This window comes from Ochotona princeps, chromosome X (genome assembly GCF_030435755.1).
Source record: "Ochotona princeps isolate mOchPri1 chromosome X, mOchPri1.hap1, whole genome shotgun sequence".
Taxonomy (NCBI): Eukaryota; Metazoa; Chordata; class Mammalia; order Lagomorpha; family Ochotonidae; genus Ochotona; species Ochotona princeps.
The window spans coordinates 38,893,302-38,919,407 of NC_080865.1; the positions used below are offsets into that span (position 1 = coordinate 38,893,302).

General features: G+C 39.6%; 1 protein-coding gene across 3 annotated transcripts in view; it reads left to right on the top strand.

Annotated features, from left to right (window-relative positions):
• The window catches only part of LOC101519888 (vascular endothelial growth factor receptor kdr-like), a 189,421-nt gene that overhangs the window by 103,167 nt on the left and 60,148 nt on the right, over positions 1-26,106 (top strand). For all 3 annotated transcript variants that reach the window (XM_058658859.1, XM_058658858.1, XM_058658860.1), the window contains exons 11-13: positions 1,599-1,749; positions 5,256-5,376; positions 20,392-20,500. In XM_058658859.1, the coding sequence (XP_058514842.1) occupies positions 1,599-1,749; positions 5,256-5,376; positions 20,392-20,500 (381 nt within the window). The remainder of the gene's footprint in view (positions 1-1,598; positions 1,750-5,255; positions 5,377-20,391; positions 20,501-26,106) is intronic.

The window sequence follows — 26,106 nt, forward strand, 5'->3', positions numbered from 1 at the left end:
AACTTCATGGCATTTTTCATTTCTTTTTTTTTCATGTTGTTGATTTTTTCTTGAGGATTTTCATTTTAGGGGATGTATAATAACCTAGTGATGGAGAGTGTTATATCTAGACGGGATGATACAATGCAGTATGCATGTCTAATTTCAGATCGTAGGTGGACTGCCAATGGAACTGTTAACTATATGTTTACAATAGCAAGCTGGACTCTCTGCCATCATCCATGCCCATAACGATGGATGTATGACTGTTTATGAATAATTATACTATAGTAATAATTTAGGGGAACTCAGTGGTGGGCGAGGGAACTTGGGGAGTCAGTAAAGGAAATCCCAGGACCTATGGACTGTATCATAAAAATGACAATAATAATAAAACAATTAAAAATAAACAAAGAAAATGACATGATGTTTGTTTCTGCTTATCCCCTTCTGTTGCTGGCATTTGTGGAGTGAACCAGCTGATAGGAACTTTCTCTGTCTAATTCAGTCTCTACTTCTCTTCCTTTCAGGTGAATCAAAATAGATATTAAAGTGCTGCCTGGGAATTAATCTGTACAGTATAATATTTATGTTATTATTTTTATTGTATTGTTGCATATGTTATTTGAGGCTTTTGTGTGAAAATATAGTTACAATTAGCTGAGAGGGTTTTGAAATTGTACTACTAGATTTAAAAGCCCACCTCATTAGTTACATCTGCATGATTTTGGGAAAGTGATTTATGTTGCATTTTCTTCACCTATAAATCAGGATAATAAAAGTGCCAGCCTCATAAGGTGATATTAAATGGGTTGGTTTGTATAAAATATTTAAAGAAAAGCCATGCACTGGCTCAATTAATATTAATTATTATAATAATGCCATTATTGATGTTATTAGTATTATTATTGATGTGGAGAAGTGAAGCAAAAAGTAACACATATAGGTAAGGACCTCCAAGAGGAGAACCACACATTAAATACTATCTTGCAAATCGGAGAGATGCCTGCTTTTGTGGTTGGTTTTCGTAGACCTATATAGACACAATAAATGATAGCAAAATTGGAGAAGGGCAAATGTTAGATTTTGTAATTTAGTTCAACATGGTATACAATCAATGAGTTTGTTTAGGATGCAGAGGTGAACAGGATGTCTACCCTACATTTTCCTAAGCTTGCAATCCCTGAAAATATTTTCAAATTCATAAGTCCTGCCATTTGGGACATTGGAATTCACTTCTCCTAAATAGGATTTTTATGTGTCTATTGAATGTTACCAGAGGTGATATTTAAAAAATATTTCACAAAGCTAAGGCATGGGCTCTGCCTAATTCATCCATTCTGCAATGGAGGCAAAGGATATTTGAGGCCTGAGCCATATACTGATCCTTTAATGGCTGGACCATGGTGCTAGTGCAGGACAATGTTCCATTCTTGAGGTATGACCAGAGTTGAAATAGAGGAGAGAGGTCTCTTTTGGAGGCTGGGGCAGTAGCTATTTATAATCTGGCAGATACGTATTCCAGTACATTAACCATTGGAATTCCTTCCCTGATAGTACCAGCTAAAATATCAGCCTGGTGAAGTTTCTTAATGTCTGAATTTTCATTTCTCAAACAGAAAAACCTAAAATATATGAGAAGGAAACAGATTTGAAGAGCATCCAACCAGTGTTCCTTGGCAGTGAGAACACCCTTCGTTGTACTGCAAGTGGTGTCCCTACTCCCTCCTTTTTGTGGGCCTGGGAGCCCTGCAGTCAGATGGATGAAATGTAAGTAACTTCCGGGTTCAAGGGATTTGAATGGTATAGATCCCCAGGAGTTACTGAGCTGCATGAGGCACTAGAAGACTTAAGATGTTACTAGGATTTCTCTTTCAAATTACAATAAAAGTGTTGATGTTGGTGGTCTTGGGATGGGGTCTGCAAGCTGAAAGAAGAGGAAATATTTCAACATTCCAACCTCAAAGGTTTTTTTTAAGATTTATTCATTTTATTATAGCCAGATATACACAGAGGAGGAGAGACAGAGAGGAAGATCTTCCGTCCGATGATTCACTCCCCAAGTGAGCCGCAAAGGACCGATGCGTTCCGATCCGAAGCCGGGAACCTGGAATCTCTTCCGGGTCTCCCACGCGGGTGCAGTGTCCCAATGCATTGGGCCGTCCTCAACTGCTTTCCCAGGCCATAGCAGGGAGCTGAATGGAAAGTGGACCAGAACTGGCGCCCATATGGGGTCCTGGGGCTTTCAAGGCGAGGACTTTAGCCGCTAGGCCACGCCGCCGGGCCCCAACCTCAATGTTTTAATTATCTTTTTCTTCCAAAGGCTTTCTTAAATTAAAGAAACAACAAGAACAACAAAAAAAATGTGGTTTTAGGCCAGAGACATTTTTTCTTCTTTTGTGTTCTGGTGTTTGACTAAGGGAAAAACAGAACAGAGAAATTTTCAAAACATGTGCCATTGTATGACAAAATCTTGGCAATGGGCCTCGAAATTGGGTTTGTCCTTTCTGTTTGAGTACTATTTCCATGGTATGTCTGATGGAATATTATGAATGAATCTGTCGATGAATAGCATATTTAGATGAGAAACCATTCATTGTAGCTCCTTGTAATCCTCTTGTAGGATATTAGCCAGGGATCCTCTCTGTAGTAAAAACTAGAGATCTGTAAGCTAAGATGAAATGAATCACTTGCCGCAATGCATGATCAATGAAGAAAGCACAAAATGAGACTGCATGCCCTAACTGCTAACACTTTAGAATTTCTTTTTATTTAAACCTTACTATAAGCCTAGGACTCTTACTGCTTTATGGAAATAAGCTCTGTATCTGACAAGATGTCTCAGTTACTTCTGGAACAATGAGTTAAATATGTCTCATACAAAGATTATTGAAAGGAAAAGTGAAATTTAGAGAGGCAAAATAAATTTCACCAAATCTCATAGTTGGCGACATTTGACACTATTACATCAGTACTAGCATACTTCCCACCACAAAATTACCTCTGTAGATCTATAGGTCATAAATTTTATGTGAAAATGGTGTAGAGAACAGTTATTCTAGGTTCCAGTTTTGTAAGGAATGCTGTGTCATCTGACCAGAGAAGTAAATCTAATTCTCATTGCTGTAACGTACTGACGATAGAGTTCTGAGCATGTGGTCATGAGTTATTGAGTACTTCAGGAGCTTGCTGAGCTCTGAATGAGGAGGTTCTAGGAAGTGCTAATAAGACTTTGCCACAGAGCAAAATGTAGTTAATACAACCAATGGATTAAGCTGTGGAATATTGAGATAGAAAGCACGTGTCTCACAAATATTTACCAGCCACTTTCCAATTGATGGTCCCCCTGCCTACATCTGGGCCCTTTGGAAGCAACTCTTAATAATTGTAGGAAAAAGGTATTGGGGCGGTGAATAGTAATAGTGGCCAAGTTCACTTAATCACTTTTAGATCTGTCTCAGTTTACTTATTCTCTTATTTAAGAATTATTTTATTTGTTTGAAACGCAGAGGAAAGAGAGAGAATCTTTGAACTGTTGATTCACTCCCCAGATGGATGCAATAAGTAGAACCGTACTGGGTTGAATCCAGGAGCCAGAAACTCAATCTAGGGCCTCCCACATGGAAGTGAGGATTGGAAAGCACTCAAGACATCTTCCACTACTTTTCCAGAAACATTAGATTGGAGATACATTGGCAATGGAACAACCACTGCTTGAATTGGGATATGAAATATAGGATGCTGAAGTCATAGGTGACTTAATATCTTCATGCCACAAGGTGTCCTCAACATTTTATAATTTCCAGTTCACATGTATTGTTTCACTCAACTGAGTTGCAAAGAATATAGTTGGTTTTTGGAAGAGAAAGGGAGGTTATTATGCCTGCATCCTATATGGGTGCCAGTTCAAGTACCATCTGCTCCATTTCTCATCAGTCTTCTGATGGGCCCAGGAATGCATCAGAAGATAAGCAAAGTGATTGGATCCCTGCCAGCCATGAAGAAAACTGGACAGAGTTCCTGACTCTTGGCAATGGCCTGGTTCAGTTCTGGTCCTTGAAACTACATGGGAGTGAACTAGCTGATGGAAGATATCCGTCTGTTTTTCTCTCTCCCTCTCTCCCTCTCTGCAGCTCTGCCTTCCAAAAAACAAATCTTGTGTTTTTTTTTTTTTCAAGATTTAGTTGTTATCATTATTGGAAAGGCAGTTACAGCTGGAGCTCTGCAATGGCTGGAGCTGAGCCAATCCAAAACCAGGAGTCCATAAACTCTTCTGGGTCTTCCATATGGGTGCCGGGTCCCAATGCTTTGGGCTGTCTTTGACTGCTTTCCCAGGTCATAAGCAGGGAGCTAGATGGGATCCCATATGGGATCCCGGTACATGCAGGGCAAGGACTTTAACTGCTAGGCTACTGTTCTGGGCCTGAGACTAAGTATTTCTAAAAATCGCAGGCTGGTTTGGCTAATGATTCTGGAGATTGAGAACTGAAAGCAAGGTAATGACACTCAGCTAGGGCCTAAATGCTGTGCCATTGCATGGCAGAAGAGGAAAAGACAAGAGCATATAAGAATAAGAAAGTGCCCAAACCTGGCTTTTATGAAGAACCAACTCCTGTGAAAACAGCATTAATTCATTCATGAATACATGGCCTAATCATCTTAAAATTCCAATGTCTCAACACTGTTGCATTTGGGATTATGTTTCCATCACATGGATTTTGGGGGAATGCATTCAAAACAAAGTGAAAACCTATGAATGTATTTACCTATAAACTAGATGAAATTAAAGTATCACTCATAGTAGGCAAGATTTCTTGTGAAGATTTGTCTGATGTCATTAGTTCTCTATGAAAATATGCTTTGCTTGGGTCTGGCGGCGTGGCCTAGTGGCTAAAGTCCTCGCCTTGCATGCACCGGGATCCCATATGGGCGCTGGTTCAAATCCCAGCTGCTCCACTTCCCATCCAGCTCCCTGCTTGTGGCCTGGGAAAGCAGTTGAGGACGGCCCAATGCATTGGGACACTACACCTGCGTGGGAGACCCGGAAGAGGTTCCAGGTTCCCAGCTTCGGATTGGCGCGCATTGGCCCGTTGCGCTCACTTGGGGAGTGAATCATCAGACGGAAGATCTTCCTCTCTGTCTCTCCTCCTCTCTGTATATCTGGCTGTAATAAAAATGAATAAATCTTTAAAAAAATATGCTTTGCTTGATATGCTCTGTGCTTCTATCACTCTTTCTAATGGCAAAATTGTAAATGTTTATTATTTTTATTCCAGGTGTTTGGAACGGGGCAAACGTGTGCTGCTTGCCAGTGAGACTATGAAAAGTGACCTCTATGTAGGCAACAAGATTTTTTCCATTGAGGAAAATGTATTGCCACATGGAGAAAAGACCAAGGTATACATTTCAGAGTTACTGTGTTGGAACTGATCTCAGAAGCTTGACAGAGGGGAGCTATTCTTCAAGTACTGATTTTGTATTCTAGGAATACATACAGATTAGAGTCCGTTTAAACCCATGCTTATTACAAAAACTAAGCTTTAATCACTATATTGCTTCATTTCTTTAAAGATTTATTTTACTTTATTGGAAAGTCAGACACACAGAGAGGAGGAGACAGAGAAAGATCTTCCATCCACTGGTTCACTTCCCAAGTGGCTGCAACGGCCATTGCTGTGCCAATCTGAAGCCTGGAGTCTGTAGCCTGTCCGCGTCTACCACATGGGTTGCAGAGTCCTAAGGTCTTGGGCCATCCTTGACTGCCCTTCTAGGCAACAAGCAGGGAGCTGGATGGGAAGCACGGCCGCCAGACATGAACTGGCACCCATATGGGCTCCCTGCGCGTGCAAGGCAAGGACTCCAGCTGCTAGGTTATGACGTCGGGCCAGCATTGCTTCATTTTTAAAAAGAAAACCTATTGAATCAATTCTTTCTAGGTCCCACGACCTTGAAAACAACCAGTTTATTGCTTTAAAGAAGACTACTGTGAAAGTTACTATTAAAAGTGGATTCTGAAATTTATGGTTTGTATATATGGGATTACAGGGAGCATTTATAGGCTGATTTGGATTAAGGAACCCAGAGAAAAGCCTTCATGGTCTCATATAGTACATATAAACAGTGTAAAGAGCTCTGGGTTTACCTTGATGCTGTCAGACTTGTGCTAACCTCCTCTAGCCAGAATTGAGGTATAAAGGCTTGATGAGTACACCAATTGGACTATGGAAAATGCAATAAAAATATGAATTTAGGTCTTCAGGGTATGGCCAAGGACAGAAATTCCATGCAATGGATAACTCACCAGAATGGGAATCATGGAACTGGTGTTGTTATCCTGGCTCCATAACTTACTTAGCTGTGTGAATTTTAGTAACCCAATCTCTGGATATAAGTTTTGCAGTCAGTAAAATTTATTTACTTAAATACTTTTATCTCTAGTACATATCTGTGACAGTGATAAAAGTGAAGTAGGTATTCCTTTTTTCCTCATATTGCTTATTTTCTGTTATGGAATATGAATGAAACACAGTGGGATATGAATATGTGAAATATCTCTTCAATGGAAGCTACAAAAATTGATGAAAGCAATCAGAGGAAAATGGAAATAAATCCTTTGTTCATGGAATAGAAGGATCAATATAATTAAAATATATGAGTAAAAGCTAGCAGCAGATTATACGTAATCACCATCAAATTGCCAATGTCATTCTTTTAGGAATTAGAAAAAAACAATTGTGAATTTTTTGTGGAACCAGAAAACACAAAAATAGCCAAAGCAATCATTAGAAAAAATAACAAAGTTGTAGGCATCATGCTAATAGACTTTAAAATATACCACAAAAGTGTAATCATTAAAATAGCATGATATTGGTGAGAAACTGAACAAATGCAGTAATGGAAAAGTATAGAGCACCAAGAAATAGCTTCATGTATTTATAGCAGTCTGAATTTTGATAAATGAGCCAATAAAACAATAATATTTCAATAAATGGTGCTAAAAAACAGGATGGTTGTATCTGTAAAAAAGTGGACACTTACATGTCATCAAGTATAAAGAATACTCATAGATTAGGTGACCAGCATTCTGGTGCAGCAGGTTAAGCTGCTGCTTGAGATGCCAGCATCTCATATTGAAGTATTGGTTGAAGTTCTGACTACTTTGTTTACACTTTAGTTCCCTATTGGTAAGCCTGAGAAAGCATTGAATGATTACCCAAGTGCTTGGGACCCTGCCAGAGACTCAGATTGAGTTGTGACCATCTGGGGAGCATGCCAGTGGATCGAAAAATGCTTCTTTGTCTGACTCTCTCTTGCTTATACACACACACACACACACACACACACACACAGTTTTTCAAATAAGTAATTCTTAAGTATATGTTATGACTTAAATGTAATTCTCAAAACTATGAGACTACTAGTAGAAAACACAGAGTAATTTTGTCAGGACATAGGCCTGGCAAATATTTTCAGGTATGATTACAAACACAAAGACAACAAAAGGAAAAATGACAAATGAGATTGTCAAAAAACTTCTAAATAGCAGCCAATAGGGCAAAGAGGAAACATACAGAAATGGGAGAAATTGATTGCAAAACATATGAGCTTCTGACAAAGTATTAATATTCAAAATGTATCAAAAATTGAAGCAACTTAATTATAAACCAAGAATAATTCAATGAAAATGTACTAGAGTTCTGAGAAGTCATTTCTCAAAGGAAGACATAAAAACGACCAACATGTACGTGAAAAAAGTTTTAACATTACCACCAGGGAAATGCAAATGCAAACCACAATAAGGTATCCTTTCACTTCAGTTTGAATTGCTACTATGAAAAAGATAAAAAGTAGCAATTGCCAGTAAGAATGTGGAGAAAGGGGACATTTGCATACTATTGCTGAAACTGCAGATTAGCATAATCATCATCGAAAACAGTATGGAGGCTTCTTAAAAACTACAGCTAGAATTATCAAATGATGTGTAAATGCCACTACTGGCAGGGCCAGAGTGTTGGCTCAAGTGCCAGCATCCCATCTGGGTGCCAGCTCATGTGCCAGTTGTTCCACTTCCCATCCAGTACCCTGCTTGTGGCCTGGGAAGGCAGTGGAGAGTGGCTCAATGCCTTGGGACGCTTCACTTGTGTGGGATACCTGGAAGAAGCTCCTGGCTCTTGGCTTTGGATTGGCTCGGATCTGGCCATTTTGGCCATTTGGGGAGTGAAAGCACAGATGGGAGATCTTTATTTCATCTTTCCTGTCTGTAAATCTTTGAAATAAAGAAGAAAAGAAAGAAAAAAGAAAAAAATTAGAAATGCAGCTCTTGTCATATACCAAAGGAAATAAATGTGTTAAAAATACATGTATTGGGACCACTGGCATGTGGGGGTCAACTGACTATTATTCCACCTCCAAACATATAGGAACCAGTTCCTGTCCCATCCAGCTTACTGCTTGTGTCCTGGGAAAACAGTTGGGGATGGTCTAAAGCCTTGAGACCCTATATCCACATGGGAGACCTGGAGGAATCTCCTGGCTCTGGCTTTGTATCGACTCAGCCAATTTGCGGCCGTTTGGGGTGTGAACCAGCAAATAGAAGATCTTTCAGTCTCCTTCTCTCTCTAAATCTTCTTTCCAATCAAAAGAAATGTGTTTTTTTTTTAAAGATGCGATACTTACAATGTTGTATTTATTGCAACAGTTATTCAAAATGGCCAGCATGTGCAGTCAATCCAAATCTTCATCAAAGGATGATTTAATAGAGAATATGGAATCCATATAAATTGAGGACTATTCAGCCATGAAGTAATGAAATTATCATAGAATCTTGGAGGTTATTATGTTAAGAGAAACAAGCCATATGCAGTAAGATAAATGCAACATGACCTCACACATGTGTGGAACCTAAAAAAGTTAAACTCACTCAGGTTAGGAGTAGAATAGTGATTATTAGAGACTGAGGAGAGTGGGGGCATGAGTCCTGGGAATAGGTTAGCTAATGCATGTAACTTTAGAGGTACGCTGGAGGAATAAGTTCTTATGTGCATGTCATAGTAGAGTGAATATAATTAATAACATTTGATTTTGTATTTCATTTTTAATTTTTTTTGCATCCTTTATTTTAAAATATAAGAGAGAATTCTGGATGTTCTCTCCATAAAGTAATGATAAATATATAAGTCTATATGCTAGGTATGAAATATACACATGAATCAAAACCTCACATTGTACTTTATAAATATGTAAAAATACAATGAGTATCAGTAAAAATTAAGAAATAATGGAAATGTATATTATTAAAGTGTTCATGATAAAAAGATGATAATGATAAAGGTGCAGAATTTACTTTGGATTAAAAAGGAATAACTTTAGTAAAAAAAATTAAATAGTGTTTCTGAGATGGAAATTCTCAATTTCACAGTTAATAGCTTAGAAGCCATTCCTGCTACCAGATATACTTTAAGCCAGCACTAACTAAAACAACCAGCATGTGAGAAATATGTGAAAAGTATAAGATTCATATATGATTTTGATTTTAACATTACACAAAGAAAAAGAGAAATATTTAATAGTTTAATAATCAAGTATATTTAAAACTACTATCATTTCAAATAAAATACCAGTATAAAATATCAGTATGGCAAAAAATTTTTATAAAATTGAATTAAAAGATAAATTTATTTTAGAGAAAAAAATTGAGACCCATATGAATGTGGAATCATCAAAAGTAATGGAAAATGGTTTCTATGAAAAAGCTGTGTAGATCTCAAACATTTTTACACCCCCAGGTAAACTTTTTAATGCAATTTTCAATGCAGTTTTTGAAGCAGCTTCATATTCGTAATCTGTATTTCAGTTTTTTTGGCCAGGGAAACATTATGAACTCAATTTCATTTTTTTTTTATTTTAAACTTTGTTATGAAAATGTGTTTGTTGTGCAGGAAATCAGAAGACATGTTTTACCAATATCACCATAGTTTGCAACAGTGCACTTAATTGTCAGCTTTGCTGAAGTAATGGGTTATTCACTTTAAATATTTCAAATTTGGCATTGACCTTAGCATCACTAGGACCTCATTCTATTTTTAATGCAAATCAGTTGGAATATTGTCTGTATTATGCATATTATTGGACATTTCAATTTGTAGTAGCTATATTTCAAGTGTTTAATAACCACATGTGACCCTTGGTTGCAATAATGCATAGTACAAGTTTAAGCATTTTGTAGATCTTGAGGTTTGACAAATTTGATGGACAACGATACAGTTTGTATGGCTGTAGCGTGGTTAGTGAGAGAAAGAGTAAAGACTGAAGTTAGAGAACAGATATAGACCTGACATCAGAGTCCATAATAAATGGTTTCTATGTTCTCCTCATTGCAAAGGGAAACTTAACAGCTATTTTGAAAAGTATGAATCAATGAGTGCTTTTAAAAAATTATTTAATTATTTGAAAGGAAGAGTTACAGAGAAAAAGGGGAGACGAGGAAAAAAGAGAGTGGGTAGAGAGAGAGAATCTTCCATCTGCTGGTTTACTACTGAAATGGACTAGTGGAGTACAATGGCTTGGGGTTGGGCAAGGATGAATCCAGGAGCATGGAACTCCATCAGGGTCTCCCACATATGTTACAAGGACCCAAACACCAGGGCCATCATCTGCTGCTTTCACAGGTACTTTAACAGGGAGCTGTATTGAAAGTGGAGGAGCTGGGAGTCAAACTGGTGTCCATATGGAATTCCAGTGTGACACAGCAGCTTAACATTCTGTACCACATTGTCCACTCCTCAATGAATGTTTTAATGACATCTTACTGCTTTGAATTAATTTGGAAATCCCATTCTCTCTGACTGGGGCAAGAGAGGAAACCAATAGATCAGTTACAAGTTATTTTGCGCTTAGGTAAGAATTATTTATTGAAAATAGAGTGGGTGTGGTATAGACAGAAATAAATGGAATTTGGACATGTTTCTAGAAGCATTGCTGACAGGTTTTGCTGATGGGGTACTTGTGAGGGGGTGAAGGGAAGGGGAGTTTATAATGATTCTGAAGTTTTATTCTTTTTTTCAAGATTTATTTATTTTTATTGGAAAGGCAGATATACAGAGAGGAGGAGAGAGACAGAGAGGAAGATCTTCTGTCTGATGGTTCACTACCCAAGTGACCGCAATGGCTGAAGCTGAGCCAATCTGAAGGCAGGAGCTCTTCCAGGTCTCCCACGCAGGTGCAGGGTCCCAAGGCTTTGGGCCATCCTCTACTACCTTCCCAGGCCACAAGCAGGGAGCTGGATGGGAAGCAGGGCTGCCGGGATTAGTACTAGCGACCACATGTGATCCCAGTGCATGCAAGGCGAGGACTTTAACCACTATGCTAAAACACCTGGCCCAGTTTTATTCTTAATTATCTGAATGGTTGGTAATCTAATGATTGATATAGGAAAGATCAGAGGAACAGCAGATCATGGTCAGTGGGAGGGTGATTGAAGCATAATGTTTTAGACATGTTGAATTTGAGATGCAATACTCAAAAATGATATGAATAAGGGAGCTGGTTTGTACAAATCTGATGCTCTGAGGATAGATCAGGCTGAAGATAGAGAATCGGAATGATTTAAAAATCACCATCTGATACTTTATTTTTTAAGTTAGTGTGATATCAATACAAAGAGAACAGGCTATATGTAGTTCATAGACACAATTTATTCCCTCCCTCTCCCCACTCCCCCATTCCATGATGCTTGAATCTGTTGGACTGCGAGATATCTCCTACAAATAATCAATGAAAGCCAGATCTGAGTTCTGGAGCCTGCATTACTTAGTAATCAAACTGAAGAGGAGGAATCAGCAAAACAACCAGAAGGAATAGTCTATAAAGCAGTATGTAGATCAGGAATGGGATGTCCTTGGATCCAACAGAGGGATCCATGTCACAGGGGGAACAGTTGACTATGTTGAATATTATTAAAAGTTCAAGAAATGTGAAGAAAGTAAAAATTTTCACTGACCTCATCATCTAACTTTCCTAGACTGTAGAGGTTATTAAGTGGCAGGGGCAGGGTTTACATCCATGCAATTGGCATCAGATTTTTTAAAAGATGTACAGATATACAAAGAGGAGGAAAGACAGAGAGGAAGATCTTCCATCAGATCATTCACTCTCCAAGTGACCACAATGACCGGAGATGAGCAGATCCGAAGCCAGGAGCCTGGAGCCTCTTCTGGGTCTCCCATGCAGGTGCAGGGTCCCAAGCATTTGGGCTGTCTTTGCTTTCTCAGGCCACAAGCAGGGAGCTAGATGGGAAGTGGGGCTTCTGGGATTAGAATTGGCTCCCATTTGGGGTCCCGGCAAGTGCATGGTGACGACTTCAGGTGTTATGCTACCTTTCCAGGCCCATCAGTTTATTCCTTTAAACCATTGTGCTACACTGCCCTTCTGTGTGCTTCATGAGTCTCATTGTCATTTAGACAGGAAAGACATTACAAGTGTTTCCATATCACAGATGATGCTACTGAGGCTCAGTAAGGCATATATAAAGCTTATTCTGGGCCTTCTGATACAAAACTCTGCATTTGTTCCATGACACTGTCTCTTACATACATGGTGATCTCTTTTGTTGGGTAAATAGTATGCGCAGTAGTGTAAGGATATAGACTTTCTTTTTTTTTTAAGATTTATTTTTATTACAAAGTCAGATATACAGAGAGGAGGAGAGACAGAGAGGAAGATCTTCCGTCCGATGATTCACTCCCCAAGTGAGCCGCAAAGGGCCGGTGCGCGCCAATCTGATGCCAGGAACCAGGAACCTCTTCCAGGTCTCCCACGCGGGTGCAGTGTCCCAATGCATTGGGCCGTCCTCGGCTGCTTTTCCAGGCCACAAGCAGGGAGCTGGATGGGAAGTGGAGCTGCCGGGATAAGAACCGGCACCCATATGGGATCCTGGGGCATTCAAGGCGAGGACTTTAGCTGCTAGGCCATGCCGCTGGGCCCAGGATATAGACTTTCAATGGTAAATAATGATTTCTACTTCCAGAAACTATCTTGAAATATACTTATTGTGTATGTCGAACTTGTTACAAGTTTTATGTCTACACCTTTCCCGAAACAATCTTCTGTTGCAACTTTCAGACACTGTTTTCTATTTGTTCAAGAACTGTAGACAAAGAAAAAGCATATGAAGAGTAAAAAAGCAGTATCTATTTTTCAATCACGTATTTGAATTGAATTTGTTTTTTCTCATCATTACTATAGAGTTGTTATTCTCCTTTAGGACCAAATACCAAGGCTATGGAAAGATTTCCAGGTTTTCAAAATGAATGAATTTTGAGACACTTTGAATTCCTAGATATCTAAGTAAGTTACCTGAGCAGCAGAAATGAGTAATTTGCAAAAAGGGAACACAAAATATCATTTTATGTGATAGAAAAATTTTTTTAATTTTTTAATAGTAGATATGATTGATAAATCACTTACTCCATGCTCAAACATTGCCTGAGGCAGATAAATGAAGAAGAACCATTGCTCATTGGAAGGGATATCGGTATGCAAGTAACTGCTCAGTTTTATGAGCGATAAGAAGACTTTTGAGTGTTGGGCACACCCATCTCTTTTTCAGATGAAGAAAATAAGTATCATGTGGCAAATGCTTGCTAGAAAGTATTTTCAGTATAAGGAGCTAGAAGGGGGGGGGGGTGTGTCGAAGGCTGTTATTCCAGTTTCCATAATTTACTGTAAACTTAAATAAGTTAACTGACCATTAAACTACCCAAAGTTTAGTGAGCCTTAATTGACACAAATATTAAACAAGTAAAGTATGAAAAATATGCTCACCTCAGGTAAGAATGCTTGTTGGGAACCTGTGCAAGAGGGAGCTGACATATGGCCTCAGTGGTTACTTCCAGTGTAGCTACTTGAGTTCCCCAAAGCAGATAAAGTGAATTTATAGATAGAGATGAAAACAGTTCAGCTCCTCTGGACAGAGTTTAGTGTAGATTTTTTACTGAGTGATCAAAAAATGGAGGCATGGGGAGCCGTATTGGAGGTTACCTTCTTTCTCCTAAGTGAGTATATATATTTTTTTCATTCTTTACTATCCATTCCTTGACTCTATGTCTTCTTTTGTGGTAGAAGTATTAATTTCTTATTATTTCTCTCATGTCAAATCTTCAAATGAAAAATTAGAGAGCTAGGCTTCGGGTAGGAGTACTAAGCTAATCAGTAGAAAATTAATGCCCTAGATCTACTAAAGTTTGGTTTGTACAGAGTTCTTCTTGTCTGAAAACTTGACTAATAAATTATTTCACTCCAGAACAACTAGCCAATCACTCAATAAGCAATAAAGAGTGTGCTTTTTCATAAGGCAACAAATACTACCTATTTAAAACATTTTTCACAACCGAGACTTTGCTGCATACGAACTCTTAGATCTTGCATTACTTTAAAAGTTTATTTACTTGTATTGGAAGGGCAGATCTACAGAAAAAAAGGAGAGAAAGAAAAAAAGGCTCTTTCATCCGAAGCTGAGACAGATGGATGCAGTTTGAACTCAGTGTTCTGTCCCTTAAAGGTTCTGTGAATTTGGAAGTTCCCTTTCCTCTTTAGTCTGATTTCTCATGTGTAAAACAGGGAGAGATTTGATTTTTGGCAGGGATGTTGTGATGCGTAAGTGAGATAGATATTGTTTGTCAAGTATCTTAATGCATGCCTTGAAACCAAGGATGTATTTGTTAAAGGATCGATATCATTGTTTCTTATTATTGACACTTACAAACTGAGTGAGAAAAAACATTGTGTTTAGGATTGGGGATTAATAATTGTTTGCAAAAGAGTTTGCATATGAGATTAAATTCACAAAAGAGTGATAGAATGAATCTTATCATCCTCATTAGGTTAGAAACTTCAAGATAGTCAAGGCTAGAGTTAGTCTAAACTCAGTAATCTGTTTTTTTAAAAGAAAGATTTATTTATTTTATTGCAAAGTCATATATACAGAGAAGAAAAGAGACAGAGAGGACGATCTTCAGCCCGATGATTCACTTCCCAAGTGACCACAATGGCTGGAGTTGAGCCAATCCAAAACCAGAAGCCAGGAGCTTCTTCTGGAACTCCCATGTGGGTGCAGGGACCCAAGGCTTTGGGCCATCCTCCATTGCTTTCCCAGGTCACAAGCAGGGAGTTGGATGGGAAGCAGGGCCACTGGGATTAGAACCAGTGCCCAGATGGAATCTCAGCACATTTAAGGCAAGGACTTTAGCCACTAGGCCATCACACTGGGCCCTGTAATGTCTTTTAATAATATGTCAATTATGGCATAAAAGATGGAGACCCAGGGGTGGTAAATACTTGCTAATGGCGGAAAGTTTACATTTTACACCACTTGCACAATATTAACTCTAAATTGACTTTGAAAATTTAAGATTGTACAATGTAACCCAGAATAAAACAACAAAGTGTAATCCCAAGGTATAGATAAAAAGCTAGTAGATTACTTAAAATGACACAGTAAAAATGTTGAAAACAATATAGGAAAGTGGAATCAATGGAACAAAATCAGAAGACTCAATTAGGAAACAAATGATAAAATGTTAAATATGAATATTATCATATTTATAACCATATTAAATGCTAATACGTAAAACAGTCCAATGAAAATGTACTTATATGGATAAAAAGAAACCTTAACTATATGCTATGTTTATTTATTTATTTATTTATTTATTTATTTATTTTTAATTAATATTTAGCATTATGTGACAGTTTCATAGGCTTTGGGAATCCCCCTTCGCCTCCCCCTCCCCTCCCCCCTGGTGGATTCCTCCACCTTGATGCAGCATTACAGTTCAAATTCAATCAAGATTCCCTCCTTGCAAACATATATCAAGCATGGAGTCCAGCTACTTATTGTCCAGATGGGTTGAACAGTTTCTTGGGGAGACCATTTCTGGTCCGAAGTCAGAGCTGGTATAATATCACAGTCAATTAAGAGTCCCAATATAACATCAACAGCAATTTGCAATATTATGGAATTGACATGGTTTTGAGTAACCAGTATGTTAAAAAAAAACAAACAAAAACAAAAACAAAAAAAACCCAAAAAACAAAGAACAAAATAACAAAAAACAAGTCCTAACCACAACCTATGATTAGCTCATTGACATCTCAATTTTAGTTTATATACAGGACCGGACCGGCTGCTATATACCTTGAAAAGGCTATAGGGTACCATTCAGCTGTCTCATGTCTATTTCATTTTAGTATTTAGCCATTTGTTGTGTTGAAGTATAATTTTGTTGATCTTGGCAGATTTTGGGATAATCTAGACTGGCTTGTAACTCTAACAAGATATTTGTCGACATTTAATGTTATATGCTATGTTTAAAATATGAGAATGTAGATTTAAAGTTAATGGATAAAAATGTCATATCATATAATCTTGAGTGACTATTAATATTATATAAAAATAACTAAAACATCGATAAACACATGGAGAATCCAATTAACAACAAACTCTTTTGGCTTATGGATATTTTTAGAGCACTACACCCTGACCATGAATATTCACAGTTCATTTGCAAAGGTAGTACAGATGATAACCCATAAAGTATATCTTAAGAAATTTAAAGTGAATAGAGTCTGTTACATCATGACAAGATAATTAAATAAAAAATCTATGACAGTGTATCGAGGAATGTCTCCAGTGTTTAGAAATGTTCAGCACGTTTCTCTGAAATTCTGCAATGGTAGTAATTAGATGAAACTGTGTTGATCAGTTCCTTCCAGGTTTCTTTTAAGTATTGGAGGAAAACTATTCTCTTTCAATTCTCGGTCTCATTGACTAAAGGAAAGTGCCTTTAAGCTTTCCTGGTAGAAAAAAGAATTCAGCCAGAGCAGATAGATTTAGCAACTGACTTAATTTAGTGTCTCAGCCCCCAAATATTAAATCATGAGAACACATGCGCACGCACACACATGCACACACAGAGACAGCATTGTATCAAACATTTGGGATGATAAATATTGAATAAGTTTGGAAACATTTGCATCCTTTATGCAATCATTCTTCCTAGGGAATAGTGTAAACTTGGTTTCAACTCTTTTGGACATTCTTTTTATTTAAAAGATCTATTTGCAGGAAACAATCTTATGTAATCTTAGTTTTGAGTATAAGAAAATGATGAAATGGGAGCCGTGGGGCTTGCATGTGTAGGGAGGCAAGCAAAGTTTAAGTACCACCTAGGAGCTAGTACTTGGGGAATTCCTCCTTGATAGTATGTCAGTTGTAATTAAACATATACCAGTTTGCTGTTGCTGCTGTAATTAATTGTCACAAATTTAGCAGCCTAATACAATGCAAATGTATCATCTTTCAGACCTCTACATCACAAATCTGGATAAAATATGAGTCTCACAAGGTTGATATCAAAGTATTCACAGAGCTGCATTTATTTCTGGGTGCTTTAGAGAAAAATTCACTTCAAGTTCATTCAGGCTGTAGGATTTGAGGTCACCATTTCTTTTCTGGCTTATGTTTGGGGATTGTTCTCAGCTTCTAGAAACTTGGCCTCTTTTTTCTAATTTTATAGCTGGCAAATGCAAGTAAAAGCCTTTTTAGGAACTTAATCCTTGGCCTCCAGTGCATGATGTGTAATTGATCACATCTCACATGAACAAATGCAGCTGTACATTTTAAAGTGATTTTGTTCCAAGTCCTTCTCTTCCTTTATTTTCTCTTCCCTTCAGAATGGGGGATAAATTATTATAGAAGTACACAGTGTACACCAACAATCGTAATGGAGTGCAGCCAATGGAAGTTAAAGGAGCAGGGGAAGGACTTGCTTAGCTGAAGAAGTAATTATTGAGCCTTCTCACGCATTTGTGTGGAAAATCCTGCAGATGGAACCATTCTCAAGGGAAAACATTACTGCTCAGAAGTCAGACTTTATGATGATTGCTATGATTCATGTCCCAAATGATGCTTACTTAAACTATTTGGTATGCTGTAGCCTTTAATTTGATAGGTTGAGACAAGACACTTAAAATGATTAATATCAATTAGCATATATTTTCCTTACAGGTTAATTAAGTACAGATTATGAACTATGCATAATAAGAGAAAGCAAGTAGGAAACAAATCATTCTTACCAATAGAATTCTGTTTAAGGTTGATGTTGCAGTAGAGTGGATTAAGCTATAACTTATGAGGCAGTATCTCACATGCATGATGATTCAAGTCCTTGGCTACACTGCTTCTGATCCAGCTTACTGCTAATGTGCATGGGAACGCAACACTCAGAATGGCCTGAGTGTTTGTGCTTCTGCCACCCATGTGGGAGACCTAGACAGAGTTCCAGGCCTCTGGTTTTGACTTGGCCAAGACCTGACTGTTGTGGCCATTTCAGGGTGAGTCAGTGAATGGAACGTCTCTCTGTCTCTCCCTCTTTCTCTGTTGCTATGCCTTTCAAATACATAAATAAATAAACATATCTGATATTTAAAAAGTAATTTTGGATTTTCAACTAGCCTGTGTTCAGTTCTCAAAAAGATACTGTTTATTTTTCAGAACCACCTTACTCAGTTTTGTCTCTACCCATGCCTCTTTTTCCCCATACCTCCACTCTTTTAACAATGCATTTTTCTAGTGCCCAAGACACATAGCTGATAATAATATACGGTATATCTCAAAAATACCTTGGAAAGAAGATTTAATTGGTCATAAAGAATGGTACAATTTTAAGGCAATGGAAGCAGTGTTGTGATAGAGTAGCTGAGGTTTTCACTTGAGAAGCCAGCATCTAGCATTCCATATACAAGTGCAAATTTGAGTCCAGATTGCACTGTTTCCAATTAAGTTTCCTGCTAATGCATCCAGTTAGGAAGCCTATAATCCTGCAAATACTTGGACCCTTTCCATCCATGTGAAAGAACCAGGCGGAACTCCAGAATCCTGGCATTAGCCTGGCTGTTGGCACCGTTTGGGGCGTGAACCAACACTTAGATCTCTAGTTCTGTCTCCTGTGTTTTTGTCTGTCTGTTGCTATGCTTTACAAATCAATAAATATGTAAAAGTTGAATATAATTTAATTGATTTTATTATTAAAGTGCATGTTTGCCCCGGGATCCCATATGGGCACCGGTTCTAGTCCCGGCAGCTCCACTTCCCATCCAGCTCCCTGCTTGTGGCCTGGGAAGGCAGTCGAGGATGGCCCAAAGCTTTGGGACCCTGCACCCATGTGGGAGACCCGGAGGAGGTTCCAAGTTCCTGGCTTCGGATTGGCACAGCACCGGCCGTTGCGCTCACCTGGGGAGTGAACCATAGGACGGAATATCTTCTTCTCTGTCTCTCCTCCTCTCTGTATATCTGACTTTGTAAAAAAAAGAAATGAATCTTTAAAAAAAATGAAGTGCATGTTTTAATTAAAACATTGCAAAAATGTTTACAAATATTACATGACAATCAAAAAATAAAATTCAATGAGAATCTTAATTTTTTCACTTTCTTCACATAGTTTTATAAAGTTTTTTCCTCTGAATTTCTTAATATACAATTTTTTCGAAGAAAAGGATTATTTGAACAGCAGAGTTAAAGTTGAGAAAGAAAGTGATTGATTCTGTCTGCTGATTCACTCACTAAATGTCTGCAGCAACCAAAGCTAAGCAGGTCCAAAGCTATTAGCTACAAATTCAGTCTGGGTCTCACACCTGAGTGCAGGACTGCAACCACTCGTGTCTTCTTTCTCTATTGTCCTGTGAAGCTCCTAGGAATCCTGCTCAGATTGACTCAGCTCCTGCTGTTGTGACTGCTTGGGAGGCAAACCAGCAGAGGGAAGATCTTTCTCTATGTCTCTCCTCTCTGTAATCTGACTTTACAATAAAAATAGATCAATCTTTTAAAAATTAATAAACATGTTTGAAAAATTATGAAATGGTTTGATAAGGTTAGATAAATTAATGGGGGAATATAGCAAAATTTCATGGTAGCCTTATGTATCAATCCTAATGGCCTAGTTTATGCTATGCTAGCAGACAACCCCAAAATTCAATTAGAAATCAACAAAATTTATGTTACCCATGCGTATATGCAGGATGGGAAAGTTTATTTATTTATTTATTTTATTTATTGCCCTGAACTAAGGTCTGAAGCTAGCATATAAACCATAATCTCAAACACTGGTCATTATCATGTCAAAAGAAAACTGTTGTGGTGTTTCATCATAGCAAGTAAGTACTCCATCTTTGGAGAATTCAACATCATGTCCACTCTCAAATCATTGTTAGGAAGAAATCTCATGGCCCCTTCAAGAAACAATGAGCAAGAAGTAGAAGATCTGCTATTTGCCAGAAGGAGGAAAGAATCTAAAATATTTGCTGAATAGCAATAGTTCCCACAATAAACTGACTAATGTATCTCTTGTCTTTCTTTAGATCGTGAGCAAACTGTCTATACTGACCAGCAATGTTTCTGGTATATACTACTGCATAGCTGTAAACAAGGCTGGAATCGATGAGCGAAGCATTCACTTCTATGTCTCAGGTAAACGATGACACTGAGAGGAAAAAGCTAACAGAGCAAGTCTATTTTTTCTTCTTTTTTTTTAAAAAAATTGCTTCATTTTTGTTTTTATTATCATCTTTTTAATTCTTTAATTTCGGTAATCTTTACATAGTTTATTAGGGCACAAATGGTCAAGGGCTACAAGAAAGTGGGTAAAACCATTTTTTCCACATTAATATTATTTTTTTTTCTGTATCTGGGGTACGGGATGAGGGAAAGGGAAAAGTCCCACCCAGCCTCCCACCCAGTGCCCCCGATGTGGGGCATCCTCTGAGGGTCCTGCTCATGCAGTTTTGATAGTTCAACAGTTCTGAATTGCTGCCAATCTCACTGTTCCAATCACGATAAAATCTCTTCAAAATCTACTGACTGACATAGTCTCTTCATGGTTGGAGTTCTGAGATCAGAGCTCAGTTGGAGGGATCCCCAGAGAAACTTCGTCTGAGGTGATCCCAGACCTGATTGTTTTGTGTGCTTGTCAATACAGGGTCCCAACCAGCTTATGCATATGCTGGTAGTTGCAATTGCTGGATCAGTTCTGTTCCCAGCCGTGTCTTCCACACGACCCGATGGGTGTTGCAATCCAGCCCGATTCTGCCCACTTCACACTTGGCCCTCACACAAACCAGTGGGAGCTGCAGCCTAGTCGGGGTGATTCCCCATAACACCCAACAGGCCTACCCCCTACCTTGGTTCCCATGCTTGCCAGTGTGTACCGCAAAGTATTTCAGTTTGTCCCACATCCCATTTAGCTCTCATACATGTCAATGGGCATTGAAGCCTAGTGCAACCCAACCTGCCCTATTTTCCAGCCCACACACATACTGGCAGGTGCTGTTCTCTCTAGCCACCCCTGCCCCAACCCTGGTTTTCATGCTCTTCAGTGGGAGTGGTAACCCAAGAGGGAGGCGCCCACCATTGCCCTTGTAGGCCACTCCCACTCCCAGATCGTGCACTCTTCAGGTAGTTCTGTTGTTTAACTTGACAGAATTAGCCCCCAGTGCCAGCCTGATGGTGTGGCAAAGCCCAAATAATCATAACCCACTCTAATTTATGCTTGCACTAGTAGGAACAATCAGCGCAGCCTGGCTTTTCCCTGATCTAGCTCACATGATGCCTACAGGTGTTGTAGCCCTGCCTGGTCTAGTCTGCCCCCACCCCAGCTCATGCTCTCCAGTGGGAGTGGCTATCCAGCAGAGGAGCTCTCCACATTCCCCCTATCAGTCTTGCCCCCTCCCTCCCTGGTTCTCACTTGTGCTGATTGGGCGCTGCAGCCCAGTCTTGTATGGCCCACCTCACCTTGGCATTTGCCAGTGAGTGTTGTAGCCTGGCCTGGCCAGGTTAACCCCCAAATTCCAGCTAATGCTGGTGAGGGTTATAACCTAGCCCAGCCCATCAGACATCCAATGACCTGTGTTCCATCTTGGTTTCTAGTTTTGCTTGTAGGCTAAGGTTTGCTCAATCCTGCCCAGTAAATCCCATTCCATTAACAATTCCCACATTAGCCAGCCATTGGAGCTACTTTGCCCAGCTTGTTCAACCCCCAGGACTGGGCCACATGTTCACCAGCAGGAGCTATGGCTCGCAGGGGATTTTCCCAAGTTCCTCCACTTGATCCACTCCCAGACCCAGTTCCCATACATGCCCTTGGGTTTTAGGCCAGTGCCCAGCGCAGTGTGGCCTTCCATTTGGCCTTGTATGAGCTGGTGAATGTTGCAGCCCGGGCCACCCCACACCCTATTCAGATGCACATTAGGGTGCTGCTGCCTTTACCAGTCCAGACTGTTGAGGGTTCCTTTACCTGTAATTTATGGCAAGCTTCTTGGTTACACCTAACTTAGTCCATCACCACACAAACTCTTAAGTTAACCAGTGGGGCTAAAATTTCCGTAGGGTTTGGCCCACACATCCGCCACAGAATCTACCCCCAGATATGGTTCTCAAATGCTAGTTAATATCATGGCCCTGCCTAACGTGACCCCTCTGTTGATCCATCATCATGTCAGGTAATAGGATATCCTGCTGGACAAGCCCTGAGCCATAGCTTTTGCATGAAAGGTGTTCACCGCTCAGCATTGTTAAGTGATTACAAGTTCTTCAAAGGAAGAGTTACTGTCATTGGGAATCTTTAGGATTGACTCAGATCTCAGAAGCACTGTGGGTTCAACCTGGAGCTACCTAAGCAGCAAATCAAAGAACCAAAACCCCAGAGCTCCCTGGCCGGGGGGTGGGGGGGCAAGCAGGCGGAGCCTGGTGCCAAATGGCTTGCTGGCCACCTGGGGACAGCTCACCACGTGCACGTGGTGGCTGGAGCCAGGATCCTAGTGAAACGCCCCATCCTGAGGCCCCCCCAGCAGCCGGGTGGCTGCTGGAAGTTTAAACCCCCAGGCCCAAGGTCACGCCCCTCCCCTATCCCATCCACCACTCAAGCTCAAGTTGAGTGGCGGGTGGGCCCTGGACTCCAGACCCGCCCAACATAGCCCTGGAGTCTCACCCCAAAGGGAGCAACCCCAGGAGCCCAGGCAGGCCTGGGGACAGCTCACCAAGTACACGTGGTGGCTGGAGCTGGGATCCAAGCGAAATGCCCCGTCCTAAGTCTCCCCAGCAGCCGGGTGGCTGCTGGAAGTTTAAACCCCCAAGGTCATGAAGTTTTAAATAACATCCATCCAGATGTGATAATCTCCATTATAGTTAGTGTATATCCGCTTAAATGAAAAGCCACAAATAAAATCAACAACAGGAAGAAAAAAGAAATGAAAAAAGCCATGAAGTTAAATAACACGCTACTAAATGACTGTTGTCTTGCTGAAGAAATGAAAAAGAAAATCAAGAACCTACTTGAAGAAAATGATGCTGCAATATGATCTATGAATCAATGAAGAATTTAATGAAAAAGAGTTTTGAAGAGAAAAAAAAAATCAAAATCCATGATATATAATTTCCGCTGATCTTTGTTACTGAGATATGACTCCTGTAGGCAGCAAATAGATTGATTTTGTTTTTTCAATCCAGTCTACTAATGTGGCATTTGATTGATGAGTTTAAGCCATTTACATTCAGGGTTGGTATGAATGGGTGATAATTTGGTCCTGTCATTTTAGCAATGGGTTGTTAATTGATTTAGCCTTCTATTGTTATTTCACCGGGATGTTCTCCTCTTTAAGTATCATTTTCAGGACAGGGTTGGAAGAGGCATATTCTTTGAGCTTTTGTTTACTGTGGAAGAATTTTATTTCATTTTCAAAGACAAAGGAGAACTTTGCTGGGTACATTATCCTGGGATGATAATTTATTTTCCTTTTGGAATCTGTACTGTGCTGCTCCATTCTCTTCTGGCCTGTAGAGTTTCCTGTGAGAGGTCTCCTGTAAATTTAATAGGCATTCCTTTATATGTCAATTGATTTTTTTTCAGGTGCACATTTAAGGATCTTTTCATTATGTTCGATTCAAGAGAGCTTGATTATCATGTGTTGTGGTGAAGATTGCTTTGAGTTAACCCTGTTGGGAGTTCTATGCCTATTCTGGATGTTGTTTCCAAATTCTTTCTCTAATTAAGGGAAATTTTCTCTTATTACTTCATTAGCTACATGTTTAAGCCCAGCTTCTCTTTCTGCAGCTTCTGGGACTCCCATAACTCTTTTATTTGGCCTTTTAATAGTGTCTTTCAATTCTTGAATACTTTTTCTGGCTTGACCAAGCTCTGCTTCCAGCTTTTTGTTTGCTTTCCTGCTGGTGACAGGAAATATCTTTCAATTTTGACATTCTTTCTTCTGCCTCCTTCATTCTATTTTGGAGATTCTCCACTGTACTTTTAATTTGCTTCACTGTAGTCTTCATTTCTGACATAGCAGCTTTCATTTGATTCATTTCCTGTGTGACATATGCCTTGAATTGTTTGAAGTCCTGTATTACATGCTTCTCGTTGTTGATGAGAAGCTTTGAAACAACTCTTTTGAATTCTGTATGCTCCGTTTTCTCGATCTCTTCCTCAGTTACCTCTGAGATCGGCAAAGGCTTTTGCTCCTTTGCAGGGGAGTGTTCAGTAATATTGATTGTGCCTTTGTCTCTTGTTTTGCTCCTGGTCACTGTACTTCTGCTTATCAGATTCTTCTCCTTAGGGTGCAGGTCTCTAAGCTGTGTCACCCACACATCTACAGTTGGATTTTATTTATTGCAGCTGGCACACGGCTGTTTGTTTGTAGTCACTTGTGCCACTCTCTCCAGTGAGCTCCAAATCTGAGTTCTTATGTTAGGCTTCGACCATGATCTCCGTAGTCCCAGCTCCTGGCTTACCACTCTGCCTCTTGTGATCCTGTACTGAGGCTGGACCATTGTCTGTACAACCTTTCTCCCACTTCCAGTTGGAGCAGTTTCCAGGATTAGGGAGACACCAGGCGTGCTATATAGCTAGTTTGTTTTTGGTGGTGATCTTACCAGAACCTGTTGGCTGTTAGTTCTGAGGGCCAGTTGGATTATTTTGACCCATATGTTGCCAGAGTCAGTATTTTTTTTCCCTGTGAGACTAGTGCAATGCACTGACCTCAGGGAGTTCACTCCAAGCTCAGCACATGCACAGCTCATTGCTGCCCCTGCAGTTAAAGTTTTTCCACACTGTACAAAATGGCACCTGATGTACCCCTACTAGAGTTCTTGATCTGTTGGTCATCCTGAGGGTCATCCAGACTTATCCTGTGTGGAACCTGTAAGATGGCACATGTTGTTGCAGTTTACTGAGCCAGAAATGAGTTCACTCCCAGGTCAGTGGATGCACAGTCTTGTCTTATAGCCTTTGCCTCCCTACACCAAATGGTACCTGATCTGGCTCTAGGCTGTGAACTGGGCTGTGAAAAGCAGCATGTTCCCTCACCTCATGTTTGGGACTTGCCACTCTGCCTTTGCTGCTTTTCAAATGAAACAAACCAGCAGGATGGACAGGAGGTGTCTGGGTTCACCTCCTGAGCTCCTGGTGAACTCCTCTTCCCACCTTGTTGCTGGTGGAATTCCGGCTGCTGGTGCAGTTCAGATCATGGCTCATTGAATGTTACTGTGTTATTGGTCACTACAACACCACAGCATTTTCTGAGATGCTTTCCTGTGTCTGATAGTCTCCAGGTGCCCTCTGCTGTTCTGCCCTCTCCTATTTCCTGGAATGTGCCCTCTCTGCTTTGCACTGGCTAATTTTTTCAGGCTGTTCAAAAGTGTCCTGATCTTATTCCACCATCTTGAATCTCTTAGAACATTTCTTATAATGGAGATGAATAGGCAATATCTTTTACTGTTATCCCAACTTCAGACCTTGATTTTGGGTGCAGACAGCCATCTTGTTGAAGTGCAGATTTCTTAGTAAGAGTGATACCTTGAATCACAGTTACCCATTAACACCCATTTTAACTTGAATTTCATTATAATAACTTCCAATTGTATTTTAAGATAATCAGTAGTTTTCCCAATTATCTCATACCAGATTCTCATTTGCATCTTTGAAAGACTTAATTGTGATTAGTAACCCAGATGAGAGACAATGAGAGTCAAAGTTTAGGAATTAATTTTTTCCTTATTATTTAGAAAATTTGTATTTATTTCTC